Source organism: Pipistrellus kuhlii, unplaced genomic scaffold (genome assembly GCF_014108245.1).
Source record: "Pipistrellus kuhlii isolate mPipKuh1 unplaced genomic scaffold, mPipKuh1.p scaffold_m20_p_20, whole genome shotgun sequence".
NCBI lineage: Eukaryota > Metazoa > Chordata > Mammalia > Chiroptera > Vespertilionidae > Pipistrellus > Pipistrellus kuhlii.
In genome coordinates this window covers 1220924-1242683 of record NW_023425516.1, presented here as the reverse complement: position 1 = coordinate 1242683, position 21760 = coordinate 1220924, and the positions used below count along the sequence as shown (strand labels likewise).

The following is a 21760-nucleotide window of genomic DNA, read 5'->3' as shown; positions in this document are numbered from 1 at the left end:
GCACTTTTCTCTAAAATCCATTTCTACCTCTTCAGTCCATAGCATCTACTGGGAGATGCTAGTATGCGATTCCAATCTGGAGGAATTACAGTCAGTGAATTGGGGAGGAGGCACCAGTCCCTCCACTTCACAGCTAGATTTCCACCCTAGAGTCCGAGATCCTCACAGTGAAGGGTTTAGAGTGAAATCTTAGCCGAAACCGGTTTGGCTCAATGGATAGAGCGTCGGCTTGGGGACTGAAGGGTCCCGGGTTCGATTCCGGTCAAGGGCATGTACCTTGGTTGCGGGCATATCCCCAGTAGGGGGTGTGCAAGAGGCAGCTGGTCGATGACTCTCTCTCATCGATGTTTCTAGCTCTCTCTCTCTCCCTTCTTCTCTGTACAAAATCAATAAAATATAAAAAAAGAAAATAGAGTGAAATCTTACAGTTCCAGAGCATCCCATGTCATCCCTTCCCCCAGATCCTCATATTCTCCCAGAAGATTTACCCACAGTCAGCCCCTTTCCCAAGAACCAGAGGAGAAAATGAATTCATAAGAACACTCATGGGGAGAGAACAGTTCACAGTAGATATTGAAGGAGATTTTTCAACTATTCTTCAAGCCAAACATGGTCCCATTCCTGGAGCGACTCACACAAGATGGCAGCCCTCATTTGGTCAAAGATGGCCGCCCCCATGTGGTCAAAGATGGCCACCATAAGATGGCTGGCAGGGGAGGGCATTTGTGGGCGATCAGGCCAGCAGGGGAGGGCAGTTGGTAGGGACCAGGCCTGCAAGGGAGGGCAGTTGAGGGTGATCAGTCCTGCAAAGGAGGGCAGTTGGGGGCAACCAGGATGGCAGGGGAGGGCAGTTAGGGGCCACCTGGCCTGCAGGGGAGGACAGTTAGGAGTGGCCTGGCCTGCAGGCAAAGACAGTTAGGGGCGACCTAGACTGCAGGAGAGGGCAATTGGGGGCAACCAGGCCAGCAGGGAAGGAAAGTTGGGATGGACAAGGCCTGCAAGAGAGGGCAGTTAGGGGCGACCAGACTGGCAAGAGAGGGCAGTTACGGAGGACCGACCCGGCAGGGGAGGGCAGTTGGGGGCAACCAGGTCAGCAGGGGAGGTTAGTTAGGGGCAATCAGACCAGCAGGGTAGGAGTTAGGCATTGATCAGGATGGCAGGAGAGTGTTTAGAAGGTGATCAGGCTGGCAGGCAAAAGCAGTTAGGGGCAATCAGGCAGGCAGGCAGGCGAGCAGTTGGAAGCCAGCAATCCTGGATTGTGAGGGGGAAGTCCTCCTGCCCATTTAGGCCCAATCCCAGTTAGACATCCCTCTCAGGATCCCAGATTGGAGAGGGTGCAGGCTGAGCTGAGGGACACACACACACTCATGCATGAATTTCATGCACTGAGCTTCTAGTTCACAATAAAAAACTAACATTTATTGAGTATATACTATGTGTTTGGCTAATGCTAACCACTCTTCATGTGTTAATTTATTATCCAAGATGAAGAAGGTAATATTACTATTGTCCCCAATTTACAGATGAAAATTACTAAGGCTTGGAAAGCTTGATAACTTGCTCTAATTCTCACAGCTAATAAGACACTGGCTTTGAACTCAAATCACTCTGGGTTTGGAGCTCATGCTCTGTTACACACTTCCTTGGGATAAATCTGAAGGTGTTGAACATCATAACCTTGCAAGACATTAAGAATAATTGCCAAAGATTTTCAATCCTGAAAAGCTTTAAAAAATAAATAAATAAAAAGAATACTGTGGCAACAATCCAGGTGTCCATCGATGTGTGAATGGATAAACAATATGTGTATATACATACAATGAAATATAATTCAGCCTTAAAAAGAAAGGAAATTCTGACACTTTTATACAAATGGGTGAACCTTGAGGACATTATGTTAAATTAAATAAGCCAGACACAAAATATTGTGTGAGCCCATTTGTATGAGGAACACAGAGTAGTCAATTTCACAGAGACTGAAAGTAGAATGTGGTTACCAGGGTCTGGGGAAGGGTAGATTGGGGAGTTAGTGCTCAGTAGGTTTAGAGTTTGAGTTTGAGATGATGGTGATGGTGATGGTTGCACAACAATGAGAACATTCTTAATGCCACTAAATTGTACACTCAAAAAGAGTTAAAATGATACATTTTATGTTAAATGTGTTTCACCCCAATTTTTAAATGTTTTTATTTATTTTTGAGAGAGAGGAGATGAGAAAGAGAGAGAAACATCTATCAGTTGCCTCCCACATGCAGTAGGAATTGAACCCACAAACTGTGACCTTTCAGTACAAAGCACAATGCTCAACCAACTGAGTCACACCAGCCAGGGCCACATTTTTTTTTTTTTTTTCAATTGATGTCTGGTCCCAAACCAGTTATATCAGAATCTTTCCAGAATAGACCTCAGCTATCTATCCTCTATAATAAAGAGGTAATATGCAAATTGACTGTCATTCCAACACACAAGATGGCTGCCCCCATGTGGTCAAAGATGGCCACCACAAGATGGCCAGCAGGGGAGGGCAGTTGGAGGCGACCAAGCTTGCAGGGAAGAGTAGTTGTGGGGGGGACCAGGCCTGCAGGATAGGCAGTTGGAGGTGACCAGGCTGGCAAGGGAGGGCAGTAAGAGGTGACTGGGCCTACAGGGGAAGGAAGTTAGGGGCAATCAGGCCAGCAGGGGAGCAGTTAGGTGTTGATCATGCTGGCAGGGGAGTGGTTAGGGGTGATCAGGATGGCAGGCAGGTGAGCAGTTGGAAGCCAGCAGTCCTGGATATTGAGAGGGATGTCAGACTGAGACTCTAAATGGGCAGTCTGACATCCCTCAAGTGGTCCCAGATTGAAAAGGTTGCAGGCTGGGCTGAGGGGACACATACACCCCCATGCACAAATTTCATGTGCTGGGCCTCTAGTTAAGATAACAATAACAACAACTAGGTATTTCTCATGAGCACCCAGGGTTGAGAACACCAGGGTTCAGGACTTGGAAATCTGAAACTCACCATGCTGGTGGTCCATGGCGTCACTGAGACTCTGGTTATCCCATTCCCACAAAGGGCTGAAAGCAGGTCCTTTTCATTGCCGAGTCCCCTGGCCTGTTGCTGACTAAGGTGGCCTGGATCCAAGAATTAATGGAAGCTTCCGGAAGCAGAAAGCCCTGTGGCATACTGGGTGTTTCTCTGGCTTGTAATTGACTACATAATGCCTAACCCTCCCCCACTTAATAGTTCAGGAAGAGGAGTGATTATCACTCAAGTGCTGTGATTTCAGGATGAGGTCGTGAGGTTCCCACTGAAATCTACAGTTCATGGCACTGATGGAGTCCCTCTGTCTATAACTTAGATGCATGTTTCCGGTCTTTGGGCTGCCGCACAACTTTGGGGGGATTCTCACAATGGGAGTTATGATAGAGGCTTACTATAAGAGAGAGGAATGGCATTGGGCCTTTGGCTCAGCAGCAAGCATTCTCAGGGCACCCCACTTTGCCTAGAACTGGGCTAGATTCTAATATGCCCTCAAGTGAACCACATTCTGTAGGGAAACAGACATACTTGGTGTACCAGTTAATAATGCAGATTGTGTAATAAAAGAAAACACGATAATTTCAAGAGAAACATCAAAAGTGCTTTAGTCAAAGTAATGTCCATCGCTAGCTACACATTTCCCCATCTTTCAGGTAATTTGTGGATACCATCCCAATAGAACTTTTCTTGTTTTGAGGCAAACCATTCAGAGACCCAATTTTCCACTTCTTTGTACGTTTTGAAGTGCTGCTCAGAAAGTGCGTGTGTCATCCACCGGAACAAGTGGTAATCTGAAGGAGCAAGGTCTGGTGAACATAGGGGGTGGGTTAATACTTCCCAGGCAAGATCTTTTAAAATATCTTTAACTGATTTTGAAGTGTGCGATGGGGCATCATCATGAAGCAAAATTACTTTGCCGTGTCTCTTGGCACATTCTGGTCATTTCACGATTAAAGCATGGTTCAAATTGTTATCTGTTGTCGATAGCAATCAGTATTAATGGTTTCACCTGGGTTTTAGAAGTTCGTAATACACCACACCTTTTTGATCCCACCAAACCCAGCATTGTCTTCTTTCTGAAACAATTTGGTCTTGCAGTCAATGTTGATGGTTGACCTGGATCAACGCATAATTTTGTGCATTTGGGATTTTCAAAATAAATCCACTTTCATCACCAGTCATAATGTGATGCAAAAAAGACTTTCTTTCGTGCCTTTGAAGCAACATTTTACTGATGACTTTTTGGTTTTCCATTTGCCTTTCATTCAGTTGATGTGGCACCCATTTTCCTTCCTTTAATGTCTTTTCCATTGCTTGTAAACGATCGGAAATTGTTTGCTGAGCAACGTTTAATCTTTCTGCAAGTTGTTTTTTAGTATGACACACATCTTCATCCAATAATGCTTGTAATTGTTGGTCTTCAAACTTTTTCGGTTGACCTGGACATTCTTTGTCTTTCACATCAAAATCTTCACTTTTAAAGTGTTTACAAGTATCTTGAAATGGAGCATGTTCACCATAAGCTTCCTGAAGTATAATATACAATAACTTTCAGCAGCACTTTTCTTCAAAATAAAATAATGAATTAAAACTTCCTGCAAATGCTCTTTTTTTGGTATGAAATCTGACATTTTTAAAGTAAAAATATCTATGATGTTAACATCTTCAGCAAATTTGACATATGAAGTTTTGAAGCTTGCTGTCAATACAACAAAATAACATACATATCAAATCGCATATGCACTGAGTGGCAAGATTATTATGATCTCTGGATGCATAATAATCTGGCCACTCAGTGTATATCCTATATAATAAAAGGCTAATATGCAAATTGCCCCCTCGACCAGGAGTTCAACCAAGCAGGCAGGCCAGCCAACCACCCATGTCCCCTCCCTCTGGCCAGGCTGGCCAGACCTCACCCATGCACGAATTCATGCACCAGTCCTTTAAGATATATATATATCTTAAGATAGATATATATATATATATATATATATATATATATATGTATATGTATGTATGTATGTATGTATGTATGTATACTAGAGGCCTGATGCACAAAATTCGTGCACAGGGAGGGTGAGTTTCTCACCCAGGCTGTACCCTCTCCAATCTGGGACCCCTCAAGGGATGTCCGACTACACACATACACTGAGTGGCCAGATTATGATGATCTCTGAATGCATAATAATCTGGCCACTCAGTGTATATCAACATATGTGTAACTCTATCTATTGAAAAAAATCTGCATTAATGAATACACCAAGTATTCGTTCAGCCAATATTTCTTAAGCTCCTACAATGGGCAGTATTTAAAATATTAATAAGTTGACAGTGGCACAGAATCAGACAAGGTGCTCTGCTGGGCCCAGGTGTAACCCTTAAATTGCTGGATCACAGTGAGGTCAGGGGGATTCAGGGGAGAGGCCAGGGTGGTTGGGACATTGGATGGGTAGCTTCTATTTACCAGACAATTCAGAAACATTTCTATATTTTAACATCTGGGAAGGCTATATGAGTAGGTGCCAGGTGAATGACAGCTTGACTTGGGCATAGAGGTGAACAGTTCAGCCTGACATCATGGATCAACCTTCTAGCGCAGGGGCTTTTTCCATCATAGACCAAATAAATATTTTAGCCCTTTTAGGCCTTAGGTCTCTGTCCCAGCTACCCAACACTGTCACTGTAACACGAAAGCAGCCATTGACAAGAGTAAACAAATGAATGTGGCTGTGTGCCAATAAAACTTTATTTATAAAACAGCAGGATGAAGGTGGCCCATGGACCACAGTTTGCAAACCCCTGTTCGAGTGGGTGAGACAGTATACCCATTTATTCTTTCGTTATACAAATATTTATCAAGCATCTTCTCCATGACAATGATTGCAGTGGGCACTTGAACAAGATAATGGTCTCTGCCCACACAGCACTTATACTGTCATGGGAGAGGCCAAATCAGTCATGTCCATGTGCTACGGTCAGATGGAAGTAATCAGGAAACTGAGAAGGGGAAGTTAGCCAGTCTGGGAGTTCAGGGAAGGCTTCCTGGGGAAGGTGGTTACATGTTGCCTGCTCAGACCAGCCTGAGAAGCACATGTCTTTCCTTGTCGGTTGTCTGTCATCACTTGCTCTTCCCTTGTGTCCCCCAGTCTCTGAACAGCTACAACAATGGAGACGTGGAAGGCTCCAGGCGGCTTGGGAGGAATGCCAAGTGGGTGGCCATCGCCTCCATCATTATCGGCCTTCTCATCATCGGTATTTCTTGTGCGGTTCACTTCGCATGGAAGTAAGTAGGCTCTTTGGAATCCCTCCCAGCGTAGAATAATGCCCATCGGGATCCGTTAGGCTGGGTTAGGTGATTCTCTGGTAACAGACAATCGCAAACAAAAGTATTTTCGTTTTTTCTTCGCTGTGGTTCCATGGGAGGTCTGGGAAGGGTCTCTCCTCCACAGGATCATTCGAGCCCCGTGCTATCCAAAGCTCCAGCACATCATAGCTGCTCTATTTAGAACAGAGGAAAACAAACGTTTCCACTAGAAGGCCAGATAGTAAATGTTTCAGGCCTTGAAGGCATTATGGCCTCTATCACCATCTCAGTCCCAACTACTGAACTCTCGCCATTTTAGCACAAAAGCAGCCATCTACAATATGATATGAATGGGCACGGCTGTGCTCAATAAAACTTTATTTACAAAACAGGTTGTTGGCCTGTGGACCATAGTTTTCCAACCTCTGATCTAAAATATGAGGCCTCCTCAGGGGAGAGAAGACCAGAGAATCCCACCTGGGTTTCCACTGCCTCAGCCCTGGAGTGGCGACTGTCACTTAGACTCACAGCTGGCTAAACCAAAGCACCCCGTCCCACCTAACCGTAAAAAAGCAGGACTGCGGGAGAGTAAATGGGATATCTGGGATTATTATTTGTTCTGCCTGACCCTAGGATCTACTCAGTGTGTCCCAACATGGTATTGCACTAAACTAGCCAAAATGTTCTTAAAGGGCAGAAGGTTCACCACATGCTTTTGTTACTGCCAGTGAGCTCTCACCTCGTAAGGAGATGGATGCTGTTGGTGTTGGATGCTTTCTGGATTTGGGAAAATTTATTCAGATTTCTCTGATCAGCTGAGTTGGGCTCCATCTGCTAGAATCAATGACCTTTTCCATCAGAGGGTAAGGTCATGTGACGGACAACCAAGACTCAGAAATGAGATGCCCAATCCAGCTCTGTCTCCCTGTAAAACTCCTGGAAAGGCAGATAAGAACTCTGGAAAATTCTTTAACTTCAAGGCCAGAGCAGCACAGTTATTCCCATGCCATTTACCAGGAGCTGAGTAGGTCGGCCTCTTTGGCTGAATTTCAGGAAGGGGTCAACGGATGAGTGAGGAAGGAAGAGGACACCCTTGAGCCTGCCAGATCAGCCAGCCCACCCTTGGCAGCCAATAGCCTAGTAAACTTCCTATGGTACAAGCCAGACCGAGGAGCAATCAGGGCATCTGCATGGAGGAGGAGATGTCAAAACAGGAAGTGTCACAAAGGAAAGAATGGAGGGCTTTGGGCAAAGAGGGAACAGACATGAGGCAAATGGCTGAAAGTTTCATAGGAAGTTAGGAGCAGAGGGGGGACTTGCAACCAGGAAATCTGGTGCCATAGAATGTGGGGTTACTAGGACAGCCATCTGCTTAATGTCCCTAAACCAGTTTCTTCCTCTGTGTAATGCGAATGAAGGTAGTACCCATTTAACAGCTATTGTGAAGGTGAACTAGAGGATCCACAAAATGTGTATAACAAGGTGCTGTTCCTTAGTTGGTGCACAAAAAATACAAACCATTTATTAATCCTGACACTACTATTGTTACAATGACTGAGAGCCTCTGAGAATTTAAGACGCCACTAAATCGAGTTCAAGGCTTTGAACTCATGAGCAAACTCAAAGGATGGTGTGTGTTCTGAGAGAACAAGGCCAAGTCCTGGCTTAGCTCCTAGAGACTTTGGAAAATACATACTGCCCAGACCCGTGCCTGCGCTGAGTGGGTTGTCATAGTGGCTGACACTCACACACCAGGGACTGCTCCAAGCCTTTAGGTGAATTAATCCTCAGTGACTCTTCAGAGAAACCCTATGAGGGTTTTTATTATTATCCCTGTTTCATGGGAGAAGAAATTGAGGCTCAGAGAAGGGAAGAAATCAAAGATTTGCCTGATGTCTCACAGCTAGTGATTGGTAACGACAGGGTTTAAACCTGGAATATCTGGCTCTGAAAACTGTGTTCTTAGCCACAACACCACACAGCCTCTAAGCCAACATGTGCCTTCTAGTACACTCAGTAACAAAGGCCAATGGACTGCGCGCGCCCTGCAGCTACCTCCGGGATTGTTTTACATGAGGCTGGTAGGTGAGGCTTCCACCTACGAAACAACACGTGATGGGTCAGAGCCCGGGAAAGAAAATCAAAAGATGTTAGGAGTTAGGCAAGGAACATACATGAATGAAGCAGCCTGGCTGTGGGACAATAGGGAGTGGTGGGGACTGGGGTGAATTAGAGAGCTCCATTTGAAGGGAGCAACCACCACTCTGCTCCAGCTAATTGTTACCACTTAGATGCAGACTCCGTGGGGCCCATTTTCCCAAAGACATTGGAAAGCTGGGTTTTCGTTTCAAATCTCCTGGCTTTTAAATGCTGACGGTCAATTCACATTGCTTAAAAACATTGTGAGGGTCAAAAAAAAGACAAACCAAAAACATACAACAACCACAGCAGCAACCTGGAGATTATCTACTTTACAGTCTCTGGTGGACAATTTGCATGTCAAATTTTAGTTTGCCCTTTAGACCCCATCCAAGAAGTTTTATAAGGGGCCTGGAAGTCTTCCTATAGGGGGACTTTGTCCATCTTTAACATAAATATTTCTACCTGCAGACAAGGCAGTGATGTGTATACGCTTGTGACTGAGGCTTTGTTAATAGTTCTACACTGTGAGCGTGAGTCACTTCTCTGCTCCTGCCTCCTAAGAGGCAGTGTTCACAGTGGTGAGAACATGGACTTCTGCACTGTTTTACCAGGATTCAAATCCTAGCTCTGCCACACAGGCCACCCTGGCAAGTTATTGAACTTTCTGTGCCTCCATTTCCCTGTCTACAGAGTGAGGATAGAATCACTTCCCTGTCTGTAAGGTCAGGTTCCTTTTCAATAGACACCTTTCCCTCCATGTTAACCAAGAACTCAAAAATGTCTTCCAGAATTAGAACCACGGAGCAACTCAAACTGAAAGGCTCATGCGTGCATGTGTGTGTGTGTGAGCGCGTGTGTGCGTGTAAGATACTAGGGAATGGAATTGATTCTTTTTTTTTTAATATATTTTATTGATTTTTTTTTGCCCCCCTCCCTCCCTCCCACTCATCCCCTCCCTCCCCAGAGTTTTGTGTCCATTGGTTGTACTTATATGCATGTATAAAAGTCCTTCGGTTGATCTATTATCTCCCCCAGATCTTCCTCCCCTCCCTGCTGTAATTTGACAGTCTACTTGTTGATATATTGTCTCTATATCTATCTTTTGGTTCATCAGTTTATAATGCTCTTTATTATCCACAAATGAGTGAGGTCATGTGGTGTTTCTCTTTCATTGATTGGCTTATTTCACTCAGCATGATGTTCTCCAATTCCATCCAGGTTGCTGCAAATGATGAGAATTCCTTCTTTTTTATGGCAGCATAGTATTCCATTGTGTAGATGTACCATAGTTTTTGGATCCAATCATCTACTGACAGACACTTAGGCTGTTTCCAAATTCTGGCTATTGTAGATTGTGCTGCTATGAACATAGGGGTGCATATATCCTTTCTGATTGGTGTTTCTATGGAATTGATTCTATCTTCTGTTAAGTCCAACGACAAAGCTGATTTCTCATCCTTTGAAATAAAATCTCCCAGCCATAGGGAGGACTGAATGGCAATTCGGAAAATTACAGCCCACAGGTTCCCAAACTCTGGGCTGCCTCCGAGTTTCCTGAGGAGGCTCAGGGGGAGTTGGCATCCAAGCCCCACGCCGATGGATTCCATTCAACTCGCAATATCAGAAGTAAGGCCCGGGGGTCTGCATTCTCCAGCCCCCCACAGCCACCCAGGAACCCAGATGCAGGTGGCCAGAACAGTTTTTGCTAAAACCTGGCACTCGTCCTCCCTCCCAAAGGCAAAAGGAAGACAGCGCTAACCACTGCCAGTCATTAACAGAGCGGTCAGTTTTCATTACATCAGCAAACTCACCCTCCTAATGTGGTGTATCTAACTCCGGGAGTCAGGTTACTGCCTGGGAGATGTGCCCGAGGGAGGCTCTTTTGTGAGGATCTGAAAAGGCAGCCGGGACTTCCAGGGAGGGGCTGGGAAAACCCCACATTAAGGCTGTCCAGCCCAGAGACAAGACAAAGAGCCTTGAATATATGAGTTTTCCAAGTTTCCTTTATAAACTGTCTGAAGTAGGCTATTGCCTTTTTTTTTAAATGGTTCAGTCCTGCCTTTTAAAAAATTATTCTGTACCCATTATCAATAAAACTGTAACTAATCTCAAAAGTCCCTGCCTTTTTAAAAAAAATTGTTTTATCTTTATCAAGAAAACTGTAACCAATCTTTTCTCCCCTAAATGATCAAAACCCCGGGTAGTTTATTTCCTTGGAATAGACTCAGGTCAGCATAGCCTTTACCCAAACTCATAAAAAGGTCTCCCCATCCTGATTTTACAGGGTACCTCTGTAAGCCACGTGGTGTTTGTGGAGCCAGGTATGACAGTTTTGTGGCATCAGATCCATCAGAGCTGGGAATCACTGAACTGAAATATTCCACTGTTTTTGACAGAGCGCTGTGCTGACAAAAGACGGCCAGGAACGCCGCACAGCGCATTAAAAATGCTTGTTTGTCTTTCATACAAATCAGACCTTCATGTTGCAGGTTTTCCAAATGGAATCAGAAACTTGCAATCTCTCAAAGTCATACAATCATTGCTCTCAGGCTGCTAGGGAGAGTGGAAAGCACAGAGGTGAAGCATTTAAATACTGCAGACAGCTATTTATCAATCCTAATCGTTCGAGTCCCTGGCCACAGTCACATGTCCGCAGGCTTTGACTTTCAGCTGATGCCTTGAGGATTAAAGCAAGGTTGGGTGACTCCAATCATGTTTCTCAAAGCCTCAGAGCCACCTACGACAGATTCAGCTGGACTGCTTGGGAAAATGCAGATTGCTGGGCCCCGATCAAGAACCTGGGCCGCCCTGAAATATTCATTATCATAAGCACATCATCCCCCAAATATGGTTCTAAATATTCTAAAAGCCCCATTTTTCTAGGGTTTTACCTGTGTGGACATATGCCACAAAACAGGATATTTTATTTTATTTTTAACATATCTTTATTGATTTCAGAAAGGAAGGGAGGAGAGATAGAAACATCAATGATGAGAAAGAAGCATTGATTGGCTGCCTCCTGCACTCCCCTCTGTAGGTTGAGCCCAAAGGGTTATGTGCCCTGGATCAGGAATCTAACCATGACCTCCTGGTTCATAGGTCAACACTTAACCCCTGAGCAGTGCTGGCCTGGCGAAAACAGAAGTTTTTAATATGTTTTTATTGATTTTTTTTCTTTTTTTTTTTTTTTTTTTTTTTTAGAGAGAGAGAGAGGAAGGGAGAAGGATATAGAGATAGAAACATCATCAATCAGCTGCCTCTTACATTCCTCCTACCGAGAACTGAGCCTGCAACCCGGCATGTGCCCTGACCGGGAATTGAACCAGTGACCTCTTGGTTCATGGGTCGATGCTCAACCACTGAGCCACACCAGCCAGGCAAAACAGGACATTTTTACATTCCTAAGATAGCTGGTAGAAGCTTCCTATCCTCTCTAGAAAGTGTACCCATTTCCCAAGTTTCCTCTTCTCTCCCTCCTTGTGGTCAGGCTCATGGTCACATATCTGGTTTTCAGTGGAACTTCCTTAGCGGCAAAGCCCGTTGACCATGACAAAGCTTGTGTGTGAGGGAGACAGGTGTTGTCTACCACAAGGATGGCAAATAACAAGTGGTGGAGCTTCATCTTACGCAGGGGCTAGGTTATAACGTCAGGGCACAAGGTGAGCTTTTATAATCAGAGTTGATCTTGGAAGCATCCAGAGGGGGGCACCCTGTCAGAGTCTCACACACCATGTCCTGCTCAGTCTGTCAGAGCCAGTGTTTCCTCCAGGGCTGGAACAGATGCTGTTCCTTGGGTTGAGCATCACTGGGACCACTGTCCGAGCTCACACTGAAGGCTCAGGAGTCCACGTTCCTGAGCACTGAGCCAGGGGTGGTCAGAGTCTCCAGCTCCATTTAAGCCGTGACTGCTGTCTTCCGGAGCAATATGAACCGTTGGTATGCCATAAGTCAAACCCATATAATGCAGTTCCACTGAACTTACACCTCCGGTGGTCTTGTAGGTGTCTCGAGAGCCAGGCACGCCATACTGTGTCAGAAATGCTTGTCATTCTTAGAAAGAAGAGCCTTCGTGAGTCCAGGTTTCCCTTAAGGAAGAACTTGACTTCTAAACAAAAATACCTGCCTCCCATCGGCAGGCACAGAATTAGCAGACAGTAACCATTCTGCACTGGTAACGCTCTGTCTTATGAACAGTCTGGAATGAGTCCTTTCCTAATTGCATCAGGATTGGAAGTAAGCGTATATATCAAAGTGCACAAGAAATTGGCCTTTTTGAAAAAACACAAAAGCAAATCCATCTTTTTCCCTATGCTACCGGCTGGAGGAAGGCTTTCTGCGAGTTGTTTGGCACAGATATGTCTTCAGAGAACTGCTGTGATTTATGATGAAAAAGAAGGTCCGAAAGGCCTCTCTTTGTCGGTTTAGATAAATTGAGGTAAAGACAAATCATCACTAACAATGGAAAGATTTTTGCTTTGAAAAGGATGTAAACGGGAGGATGTGGACAAAGAAATCAGAATAAACATGAAAAAGATGTTCACCCTCACTGGTAACCAGGGAAACACAAGCTAAAGCAACAATAGAATACTCTATTTCCTTTGTCCGCCAGATTGAAGCAATTAAAAAGACAGATAATATCAAGGTTGGTGAGTGTGAAGAACTGGATACTCCACTGTAGGTGGAAGAGTGAGCCTGGACGGCTTTGGGGGTCCATTTGGGTGTGTCTATTAAACTTTAAAACCCACGTGCTCTCCCACCCTGCAATTCTACTTCTCAGTATCCACCCGAGAGACAGGTGCACAAAAAGGCTTGTTCTTTTCCCTTAGGACCTTCTGGGGAGCTTTAAAAAATACCAACGCTCCGAGCCCTCCCTGGACCAGTTAGCTTAGAATCTCCAGTGACAGGGCCGGACACTGGTAAATGTCAGGGCACTCGGGATTATTCTAATGTGCAGCCAGGGTGAGAACCAACGATGTTCATTGCAGTGCTGTTTGAAATAGTGGAAACCTTGAAGCAACCTCATGTCCACCAGTGGGAAATGGTTACAGAGGCAGTGGGTTTATCTGTAGGATAGAATACACCCTACAATTCAGACATGGAAATCTCCCTTGCTTGGGTTTATACGGCCCCACATGCTCTCCTTCCAAGCACTCTCCTCTCGCTCCTCCACGTCAGCAACATCGAATTCCTGTCTTGGTGGAGCAACACAAATATGCTCCTGCCACAGGGCCTTTGCACTTGCCGATCCCTCTGCCTAGGATTTCCTTCCTCCTGAAGTCCACATGGCTTTTTCTTTCAGATACTTGCTCATATGTTACCTTGGCAGAGAGGGTAGCCCTGACCAACTTTGCCAAAACAGTGCCCATAGCCCACCCTTCTTCTTTCTGTCCCTTTGTCCAGCTTTACCTTTCTTCCTAGTATCACCCCCTCAGAAATTATATGTACACATTTACTTATATATTTATATGTTTACTATACTATTTCAGATGTATTTATGTACCAACATATAGTCACTAGAGGCCTGGTGCATAGATTCATGCACCTGTGGGGCCCTTCAGCCTGGCCTGCACCAGAATCAGCAGTCCAACATCCCCATGGGGTGTAGCAGTGTGAAAGCAGCAGCCAGCCAGGGAGGAACCAGAGTCCAGGCTGGGCAACACTCCGGTTTATCCTGGCTTACCACAGCCTCCCCTCAGGAGCGCTGCCACAGAGATGGAAGAGGCCGGAGCAGCCACAGCTGCGCTCACCAGCCATGAGCCTGAAGTCTGGCGCCCGATGGTCAGCTGAGCAGCACTTTCACTGTGAAAGCACACTGACCACCAGGGGGCAGCCCCAGCATTGAGCATCTGCCCCCTGGTGGTCAGTGCACATCATAGCAACCGGTTGACCGGTCGTTAGGTCTTTTGGTTGCTTAGGCTTATATAGAGAGAGAGATGTGCTTTTATGGTGTTTCCTACTGCTGAAATGAAAACCCCAGGAACATTCTCATTCCCGCCATTGCCTGTAATAATAGAACATAACACTTCTGGGAGCTTACTTTGAAGGTAGACTGTTGGGGTTTAAATCCAGGTGCTGCCTCAAAGTAGCCATGTGCCCTTTTAACCAATCTGTGCCTCAGTTCTCTCATCTATGAAATGGGGATAACACAGTGCCATCATCCAGCCGAATGGCTTAGTGGTCGACCTATCAACCAGGTGGTCACGGTTCCATTCCTGGTCAAGGTACATGTCCGATTTGCAAGCTCGATCCCCAGTGTGAGGTGTGCAGGAGGCAGCCAATCAATGATTCTCTCTCATCATTGATGTTTCTATCTCTCTCTTTCTTTCCCTTCCTCTCTGAAATCAATAAAAATATATTTGAAAACAAAAACAAAAACAGTGCCTATCTCATAGGGCTGTGAAGATTAAACTGTGTAAAGCACAGTGCGGGGCCCTGTCCTCACTCTATAGCTGTTGGTGGTATTATAGCAGCGCCTAGAGCACTGCCGGCTGTAAACACTGACTGGCTGAATGAATGAGTTATACACACAGACATGACATGATCCCATTTATGTAAACACACCCACAAGATGAATTTCTAAGTGCATATTTATGGGCTTAATGCAGAGAAAAATTTCTGGAACCAGCATGTCAAATGTTAACAGTGTTAGTAACCCTTAAGGAGAATGAGATTCAGAAATGCTCACAAGGCATTTTGCTGCATCTGTACCATTTATGGTTGGTTTTTTTCTTTTTTTGTTTGTTTTTCTTTTGGAGGTGGGGGGGAGGGGGATTGCATGAGCCCCAGGTAAAATAAAATACGTTTCCAAACATAATCTGTTTCTCTAAGGGGCTCAGACTCCAAAGCATGTGGTTCTGCTAGTCCGAGTCAGCACTGTTTAATCAAAAAGGATGCCCTGGGTGAGAAGGCTGGCCCGGCTCCTCCTCTCCTTCTCACTGTCTGTTTGCACCACACAGATCCTGAGCGGCAGGCAGCCGCCCCTCGCATGGAGGTTGGACCTCATCCACACACACCCCAGCGGAGTTTCTGAGGAATGGATCCTGCCTTCCGACTGTGAGATCTTTTCCTCCAGGACTCTCCAGAGGCAGGTCCCTGGCAAATGAACTTTTAAAGTCCAAAGTGTAGGAAAACCAAGCAGCACAGCCAGATCCGCCAGCCATTGGTTTTTATTTTATTTTTTTAATCAAGTCTCACTGTTTCAGTTTAGCAAAAGCCATTGTGTCCATTCCTCTTCTCCAGAGATGAGCCTCAGGAAATACCATTGCTTTGTGGGAGGGTGGAGGGAATGAGCAATGGCTGTTATTTGCAATGTCAAGTACAAACATTTGCAGCATGTTTACCGTTGTCTCACAGAGCCGAGTGTGTGCATTTTTCCCTTTTATTTTTACATGTAGCTTCGCTTCAATCTTCAGTAGCTCCTCCCTCATCAGAGACACAAACACAGGAGCCTTTGGCCTTCGGTCTGGGCCCAGTTTTCCTAAAGGCCCCTTCCTTGCTCGCATCCACCGCTGTCAACTTGACCTGGACCTCACTCTCCACTCCAACAGATGAGAACGTACAATAATAGATACACGAGCACCTTCCCCATTCCAGTCTTGGGAATAAACTGGCTATGTTTATGGAATGTGCTTTTTTTCCAAACTCTCTGTTTTTGTTTGTTTGTTTGTTTGTTTTGTGAGTGGAGTGTTTGTTTTTTGCAAGTCTCAGGCAAGATCTTTGATTTTCCTGGATGCCACCTGGAAATGCCACCCATTGTATTTCTTTTCTGTCAAATGTAAGCCCTTTAGGTGTGATTGTACCCATTTGATGGCGCCATTGTTCCACCTGCCAGAACACGCTAGCCCCATGTTCCGCAGAGTGCGAGGCATACCACTGGCGGTCCACACTTTCTAAGTCGTTTATAGACGCAACAGTAAATGCCGCCGAATCACAGAGAGCATTTCCCCTTTCTATCCTTTTTCAGTCTCTGTTTCCGGCTCATGGGTCCTTACCACCTTTCTGAAACGTTGGCTCCTTTCCTGTCTCAGGAAAGAAAGAGCAGGTCTCAGGTTCAAAGTCTTCTGTCAAGACAGAACTTAATACTTGATGTTGTGGACACTGTGTTTATTAACTATCTTACATGTACGCCTTCCTCTTAGGGATTTGATATATCATTTCTGTTCAAATAAATTTACTTGAAAAATGAGTGGACTCAGCAAATATCTAGTGATTAACACAACAGGTGACATGTACCATATGGCAAAAATGAGTTCAAGAACTAATATTGGAGACACAGTGATAATAAACTTTCTTTCCTAAGAGAAAAGGCAGCTTACTCTGAGTGAACATGAGGCTGAGTCAGAACACATGGGTTCCATGTGTGTCCCTGGCTGACTATGCAAACTGATTTTAGGCAAGTCTCTCCGCCTCTCCGTGAAATTTCCTCTCCTGGAGAAACGGGAGAACACCTGCCTACGCTCCTCAGTGTTCTTATGAGAATGAATTGGCATAACAGGCGAATGCCCCGGAGAGAAATTCTAAGTGTAGTTCCTAGATTATTGTGACTCTCAGGCATCGTTGAAATCCCGGATCCCCGCAAAAGGTAGGCTTTGACGGGCATTGGGTCCCGCCTGTCACTGTCCCAGGAGGACGCTGAATCAGGGTCACGAAGCCTCAGCACACGGAGATCCGTGCGCCAGTCCAGGAGATTGGATCCTCACTTCCGTTTCTGACATCGTGGTTTTTGTTGGTTCGTGTTTGGCTCCCTGATCTTTTACCCAAATCAAATGCAAGGTGTTGCTGAGAGGCAGAATAAAAATTTTTTTAAGTAAGCCTGTTTACCACGGTGTGCAAATGGCGTTTTCTTGGGGTCCCAACCTTCTAGAGACTCCCGTAACCAGAATGGGCTCATGGATAGCAGCCTCAGTCTGTAGGGGAGACCACAGAGAGGCCAAGGGCGGGCCAAACAGGTATCAACTGAACTACTTATGGCCTGAAAGGCCCTTCTAGGAGGCATTGAAAAATGGGGATCCAATAAAGTCACTGAGAGAGCTCCCTGGGATGGGGGTGGAGGATGGGTCCTGATTTTTGCTGTGTCCCCTGCCCCCTCTCCCCCCCAGCCTGGCAGAGAGTTTTCATAGTGACAAAGCAGGGTGATGGTCTTCTCCGGGGCCTCCACTCCAAAAAGCACAGACAGAAAAAGGACTGACCAAGCACATCAGCCAGCGCACTCTTTCAGCAGCCAGAGACAGAAAAAGCTAAGCAAAGAGTAGAGTTCACTGCCTCATATAACTGAAAATGCCAGGGACAGCGTCAAGCATGGCTGGGTCTAGGTGCTCAGCCTTTATTAAGAACTTCACTCCATCTGTGTCTCTTCCCTAATAATTACAAAGAAATGGGGGGGAAAGTTCAGTTCAAAATAATGCACAATTGATTCGGAACTGGAACCAGCCATCAGAGTGGACAGCAGCCATCAACAAGCAGCTGCCATGGCCAGGGGTGCCTGGCTCCCTGACAGCCGGCCTGGAGCACAGTCCCGCCAGTGGAACTCAGGATGAGGTCAGCTCACCCCAAACCGTACGGACTGAGGGTGTGTTACTAGCAAGAGAGTCTGATGCTGAGCAGAGAAGAACAAAAACCACTGTGCACCAAGCTTGCGGCTTCTCCCTCTGCCTCCCACACGAAGGACAAAAGTAACCTCATCCCTTTTCAAACAGTTTCTCCACTCAGCTGTCACCTCATCCATCTCCTCACGCCATCATTATTTACAGAGCGCCCGTCCGACCGACCGCTGAAACGGGGCTTGGCTTCGGAGGTGAAATGATCGAGAGAGAAGCCTGAGGGCTCGCAGGGGAGCAGGGGAGCAGGGGAGCAGGCACCCACACAATCAGAAAGGAACGTGAGCGAAGACAGAGGCAGGAACGATGTCTTGCAGTCACTCTGCAGGAGGGAGGTCTGGCTGGTCCCCAGAGGTCTGGCGAATGTCCCCGTCCCACCACTCGGTGATCGCTAAGGCTGATACTGCTCTGGATGCGGCCCTGTCTTTGCCCACGAGTTATGGGCAGAAGCAGATGCAGACACAAAATCGCTGGCCTCAGCTCCTGTATCAGCAAATTATCTTTGGCTGACACCGGGACAGCTGCCTTCAGCAAAACAGTGTTAGGCTTGAATCTTGATACGTAACCCTAGACTCAGGCTTCTAAATATAAGAAACAGTTTTGGGTCACTGACTACCAAAAAAAAAAAAAATTATTATTATTTTAGGACAGTGTCCACACTCATTAGTTACTACCAATCCTTCAAAAATACTCCTGAATGTTGCATATTTGAGCCTGGAGAATTACCCTATAAAAATAGGTCTCTAAACCAAATACTCTGAATTGTAATTTTTGACAAATACAAAGAGAGGCATAAGGACCACCCAAGCATCACCCATCATCCCTGGAGAAGCCTCGGAGACGGACTGGTTTATGATTTGTTCCCACAGAGATTTACTTATCGCAGGTCAGAGAGGGACTAGGGAGTGGCCCTGTGCCTGCTTGGGGTCAGGCACCTCGGCCGGAAGAGTGGCCAGATCAAGTGTGCGGTGGTCCAGTCACAATGCTCATCCCCTTCCCCGTCCGAGCGTACACCTGCCCACTCCACACTCAGCCGCTGGTTCGCCGAGGTGCCCTGGAGGCTAGTTTTCCAAAGCTGTCCGCTCCTGGCACTGCGGATTGGCCAGGTGACATGGAATCCTGTGTATGGGGACGAGCTGTGCTTCCGAGAGAGTGTACACACAGGAACTGGAGAAAGGCCAAAGCCTGCCTCTGCGGAGGTGACACACGGCTGATGACCGGCAGGAAAGAGGACCTGACCCGCACACCGGCACCTTGTCGGCAAGGCAAACACAACATTTCCTGAGCCAGTGCCCAAGTTCATCCAGACAATCACAGAGCCCTCTCCTAGGTCTCCCTGCCCCTTCGTTTCTGACGGATGCTGCAATACTACAAACTTAGTGACTTGAAAACAGCCCACACTTATTATCTTACAGGCTGGGAGGTCAGAGGTCTGAAATGGGCCTCACTGGGCCAAAATCCAGATGCCGGCAGGGTTGAATTCCTTCCTGGAGGCTCTTAAAGGAGAATCCGTTTTCTTGCTTTCTCCATCTTCTGAGCAGCCATGGCTCCTGGACTCCTTCCACCTTCAGTCAGCAATGGCCTCTGTGCTCTCTCTCACATCAGATCCCTCTGGTTCTGACTCCTTTGTCTCCCGCTTTCCGATTTAAGGACCCTTGTGATTACATTCCTCCCCTCTCCCCAATCCAAAATAATCTCCTTATTTTAAAGGCAGCTGATTAACAACCTAATCCCATTTGCTACCTTAAACCCGCCCCTCACCCCTTACCTTGTAACCTAACATATTCATAGGCTCCAGGATTTAGTATGGGATGTCTTTGGAGGACCATTATTCTGCCTACACATCCTGCTTTCTTTTTTTTTTTTTTAATTTTATTGATTTTTTACAGAGAGGAAGGGAGAGAGATAGAGAGTTAGAAACACTGATGAGAGAGAATCATCAATCAGCTGCCTCTTGCATACCTTCTACTGGGGATGTGCCCGCAACCACGGTACATGCCCTTGACCAGAATCGAACCTGGGACCTTTCAGTCCGCAGGCCGACGCTCTATCCACTGAGCCAAACCGGTTTCGGTGTGCTTTCACATTCCTTCCTCAACAGCAGTCGAACACAGCCCTGCTGATCTAAAACCTCACCCACCCACCCATCCAATGAAAACCCTAACGTTTAACCGTGGCCCGCAGAGCCCTAGGTGAGGAGACCCCTGGCTGCCTCTCAGAACTCATCTCCTACCATCCCCCCTCCCTCACTCTGCTGCACCCACTGGCCTTCCTGCTGTCCCCAAACCCGCCAAGATCATTCCTGCCTCAGGGCCTTTGTACGTGCGAGTGCCTCTGCCCAGTGTCCTGGCTCTTCCTCTTCCCCCAGGTCTCAGCTTCTCACCTAAGGCAGCCACCCACCCCTAATCCCTCGCCATCCCATCACCCTGTCTTGTTTCCTCTGCGCCTAGAAAAGGACGAGAGCTCACATGCTTCTTGAATGAGGAAAAGGCTCTTCCCCCTTTAGCTAATGCCCACGCCTTTGCCTCTTCTTCTCTGACATGCCAGCTCTTCAGGGGGTAGGGTCTCCTTTCCGCAGGCTCACACAGCCCTGCTGCTTACTTCAAGGGCCCCCCACAATGGGAATGGGAAACAGGAATCAATTGCGTAATGATCACCTCCTATCTGTCCACCCCAGGACTCGATCAGCCCCTCTGAGAGCAGGAGCCACGTCCGCATCTTTCACCTCTGCAGGCCTGGTGCCTGGCACACCGGTTTCCAGTCATTGCTTGTTGACTGTAAGAACGTGTCAATATATAGTAACGAGTAAGGGAGAGGTGGCGAAAGAGAAGAGAACCAAATAGTGCTTCATCGCCTGGGCCTCATTTTTAGATCCTGGTTTGGCAGCTTTAAACCTGATTTCTGAAGTAAGATGCGACTAACCAAGGACTTGGTTCGAAGTCCTGATCCAAAACATTCTCACTTATTTTGTTACCGCTTTTAGCGTGATGGTTTAGGAAAAGGAAATCATGAAAATGCATGTAACACCCAAAAGTTATTTTAAGAAGATATGGATCCCAATAAAGCCCTGTTTGTGTGGGTGGCCATCTCCCGGGGCTTCCTTTGGGACTGGGCTGACCCCTAGTGGAAGCGAGAGAAAAGCACTTTAGGGCGGCCCTTTGAGGAAGAGCATATTTCTTTGCTTTTTATGATCCTTTGTTTGTGTAATGGGATCCAGAAACAAGCTGGTGGGAAATCGCACAACTTTGACAGAGAAAAGAAGGAACAGTCTCTGGACACAGCCCTGCTGATCTAAAACCCCACCCACCCATCCAATGAAAACCCTAACCTTTAACCGTGGCCCGCAGAGCCCTAGGTGAGGAGACCCCTGGCTGCCTCTCAGAACTCATTTCTTTAAAGGAAAACGGAAACGGAGAGAATGCTATAAGAGATTATAGTGTGCCCCGCACGTGTGCCATTTAATCTTTGCAAGAAGCAGCTGACTAAGCTACTATTTGTTGTCCACTTTTGAAAAGCGTGGAAACTGAGGCACGGGGAGGTTAAGACACTTGCCAAGGGCCATAACTAGGAAGTGGTAGGTGCAGGATTTGAACCTGGGTAGGCTGGCTCCAGGACCTCGACTCCCACCCAGGGCAGAACCTGCCAGTAGTCACTGGTTCAAAGCACTAACGTACAGTCGGTTGCTTTTGAAAG

General features: G+C 46.5%; 1 protein-coding gene across 1 annotated transcript in view; it reads left to right on the top strand.

Annotated features, from left to right (window-relative positions):
- TMEM233 (transmembrane protein 233) overlaps positions 1-17290 on the top strand; it is a 32788-nt gene extending 15498 nt beyond the window's left edge. The window contains exons 2-3 of the mRNA XM_036448877.2: positions 6172-6308; positions 15428-17290. Of these exons, the coding sequence (XP_036304770.1) occupies positions 6172-6308; positions 15428-15434 (144 nt within the window). The 3' untranslated portion in view covers positions 15435-17290. The remainder of the gene's footprint in view (positions 1-6171; positions 6309-15427) is intronic.
- Positions 17291-21760: the final 4470 nt, after the last annotated feature.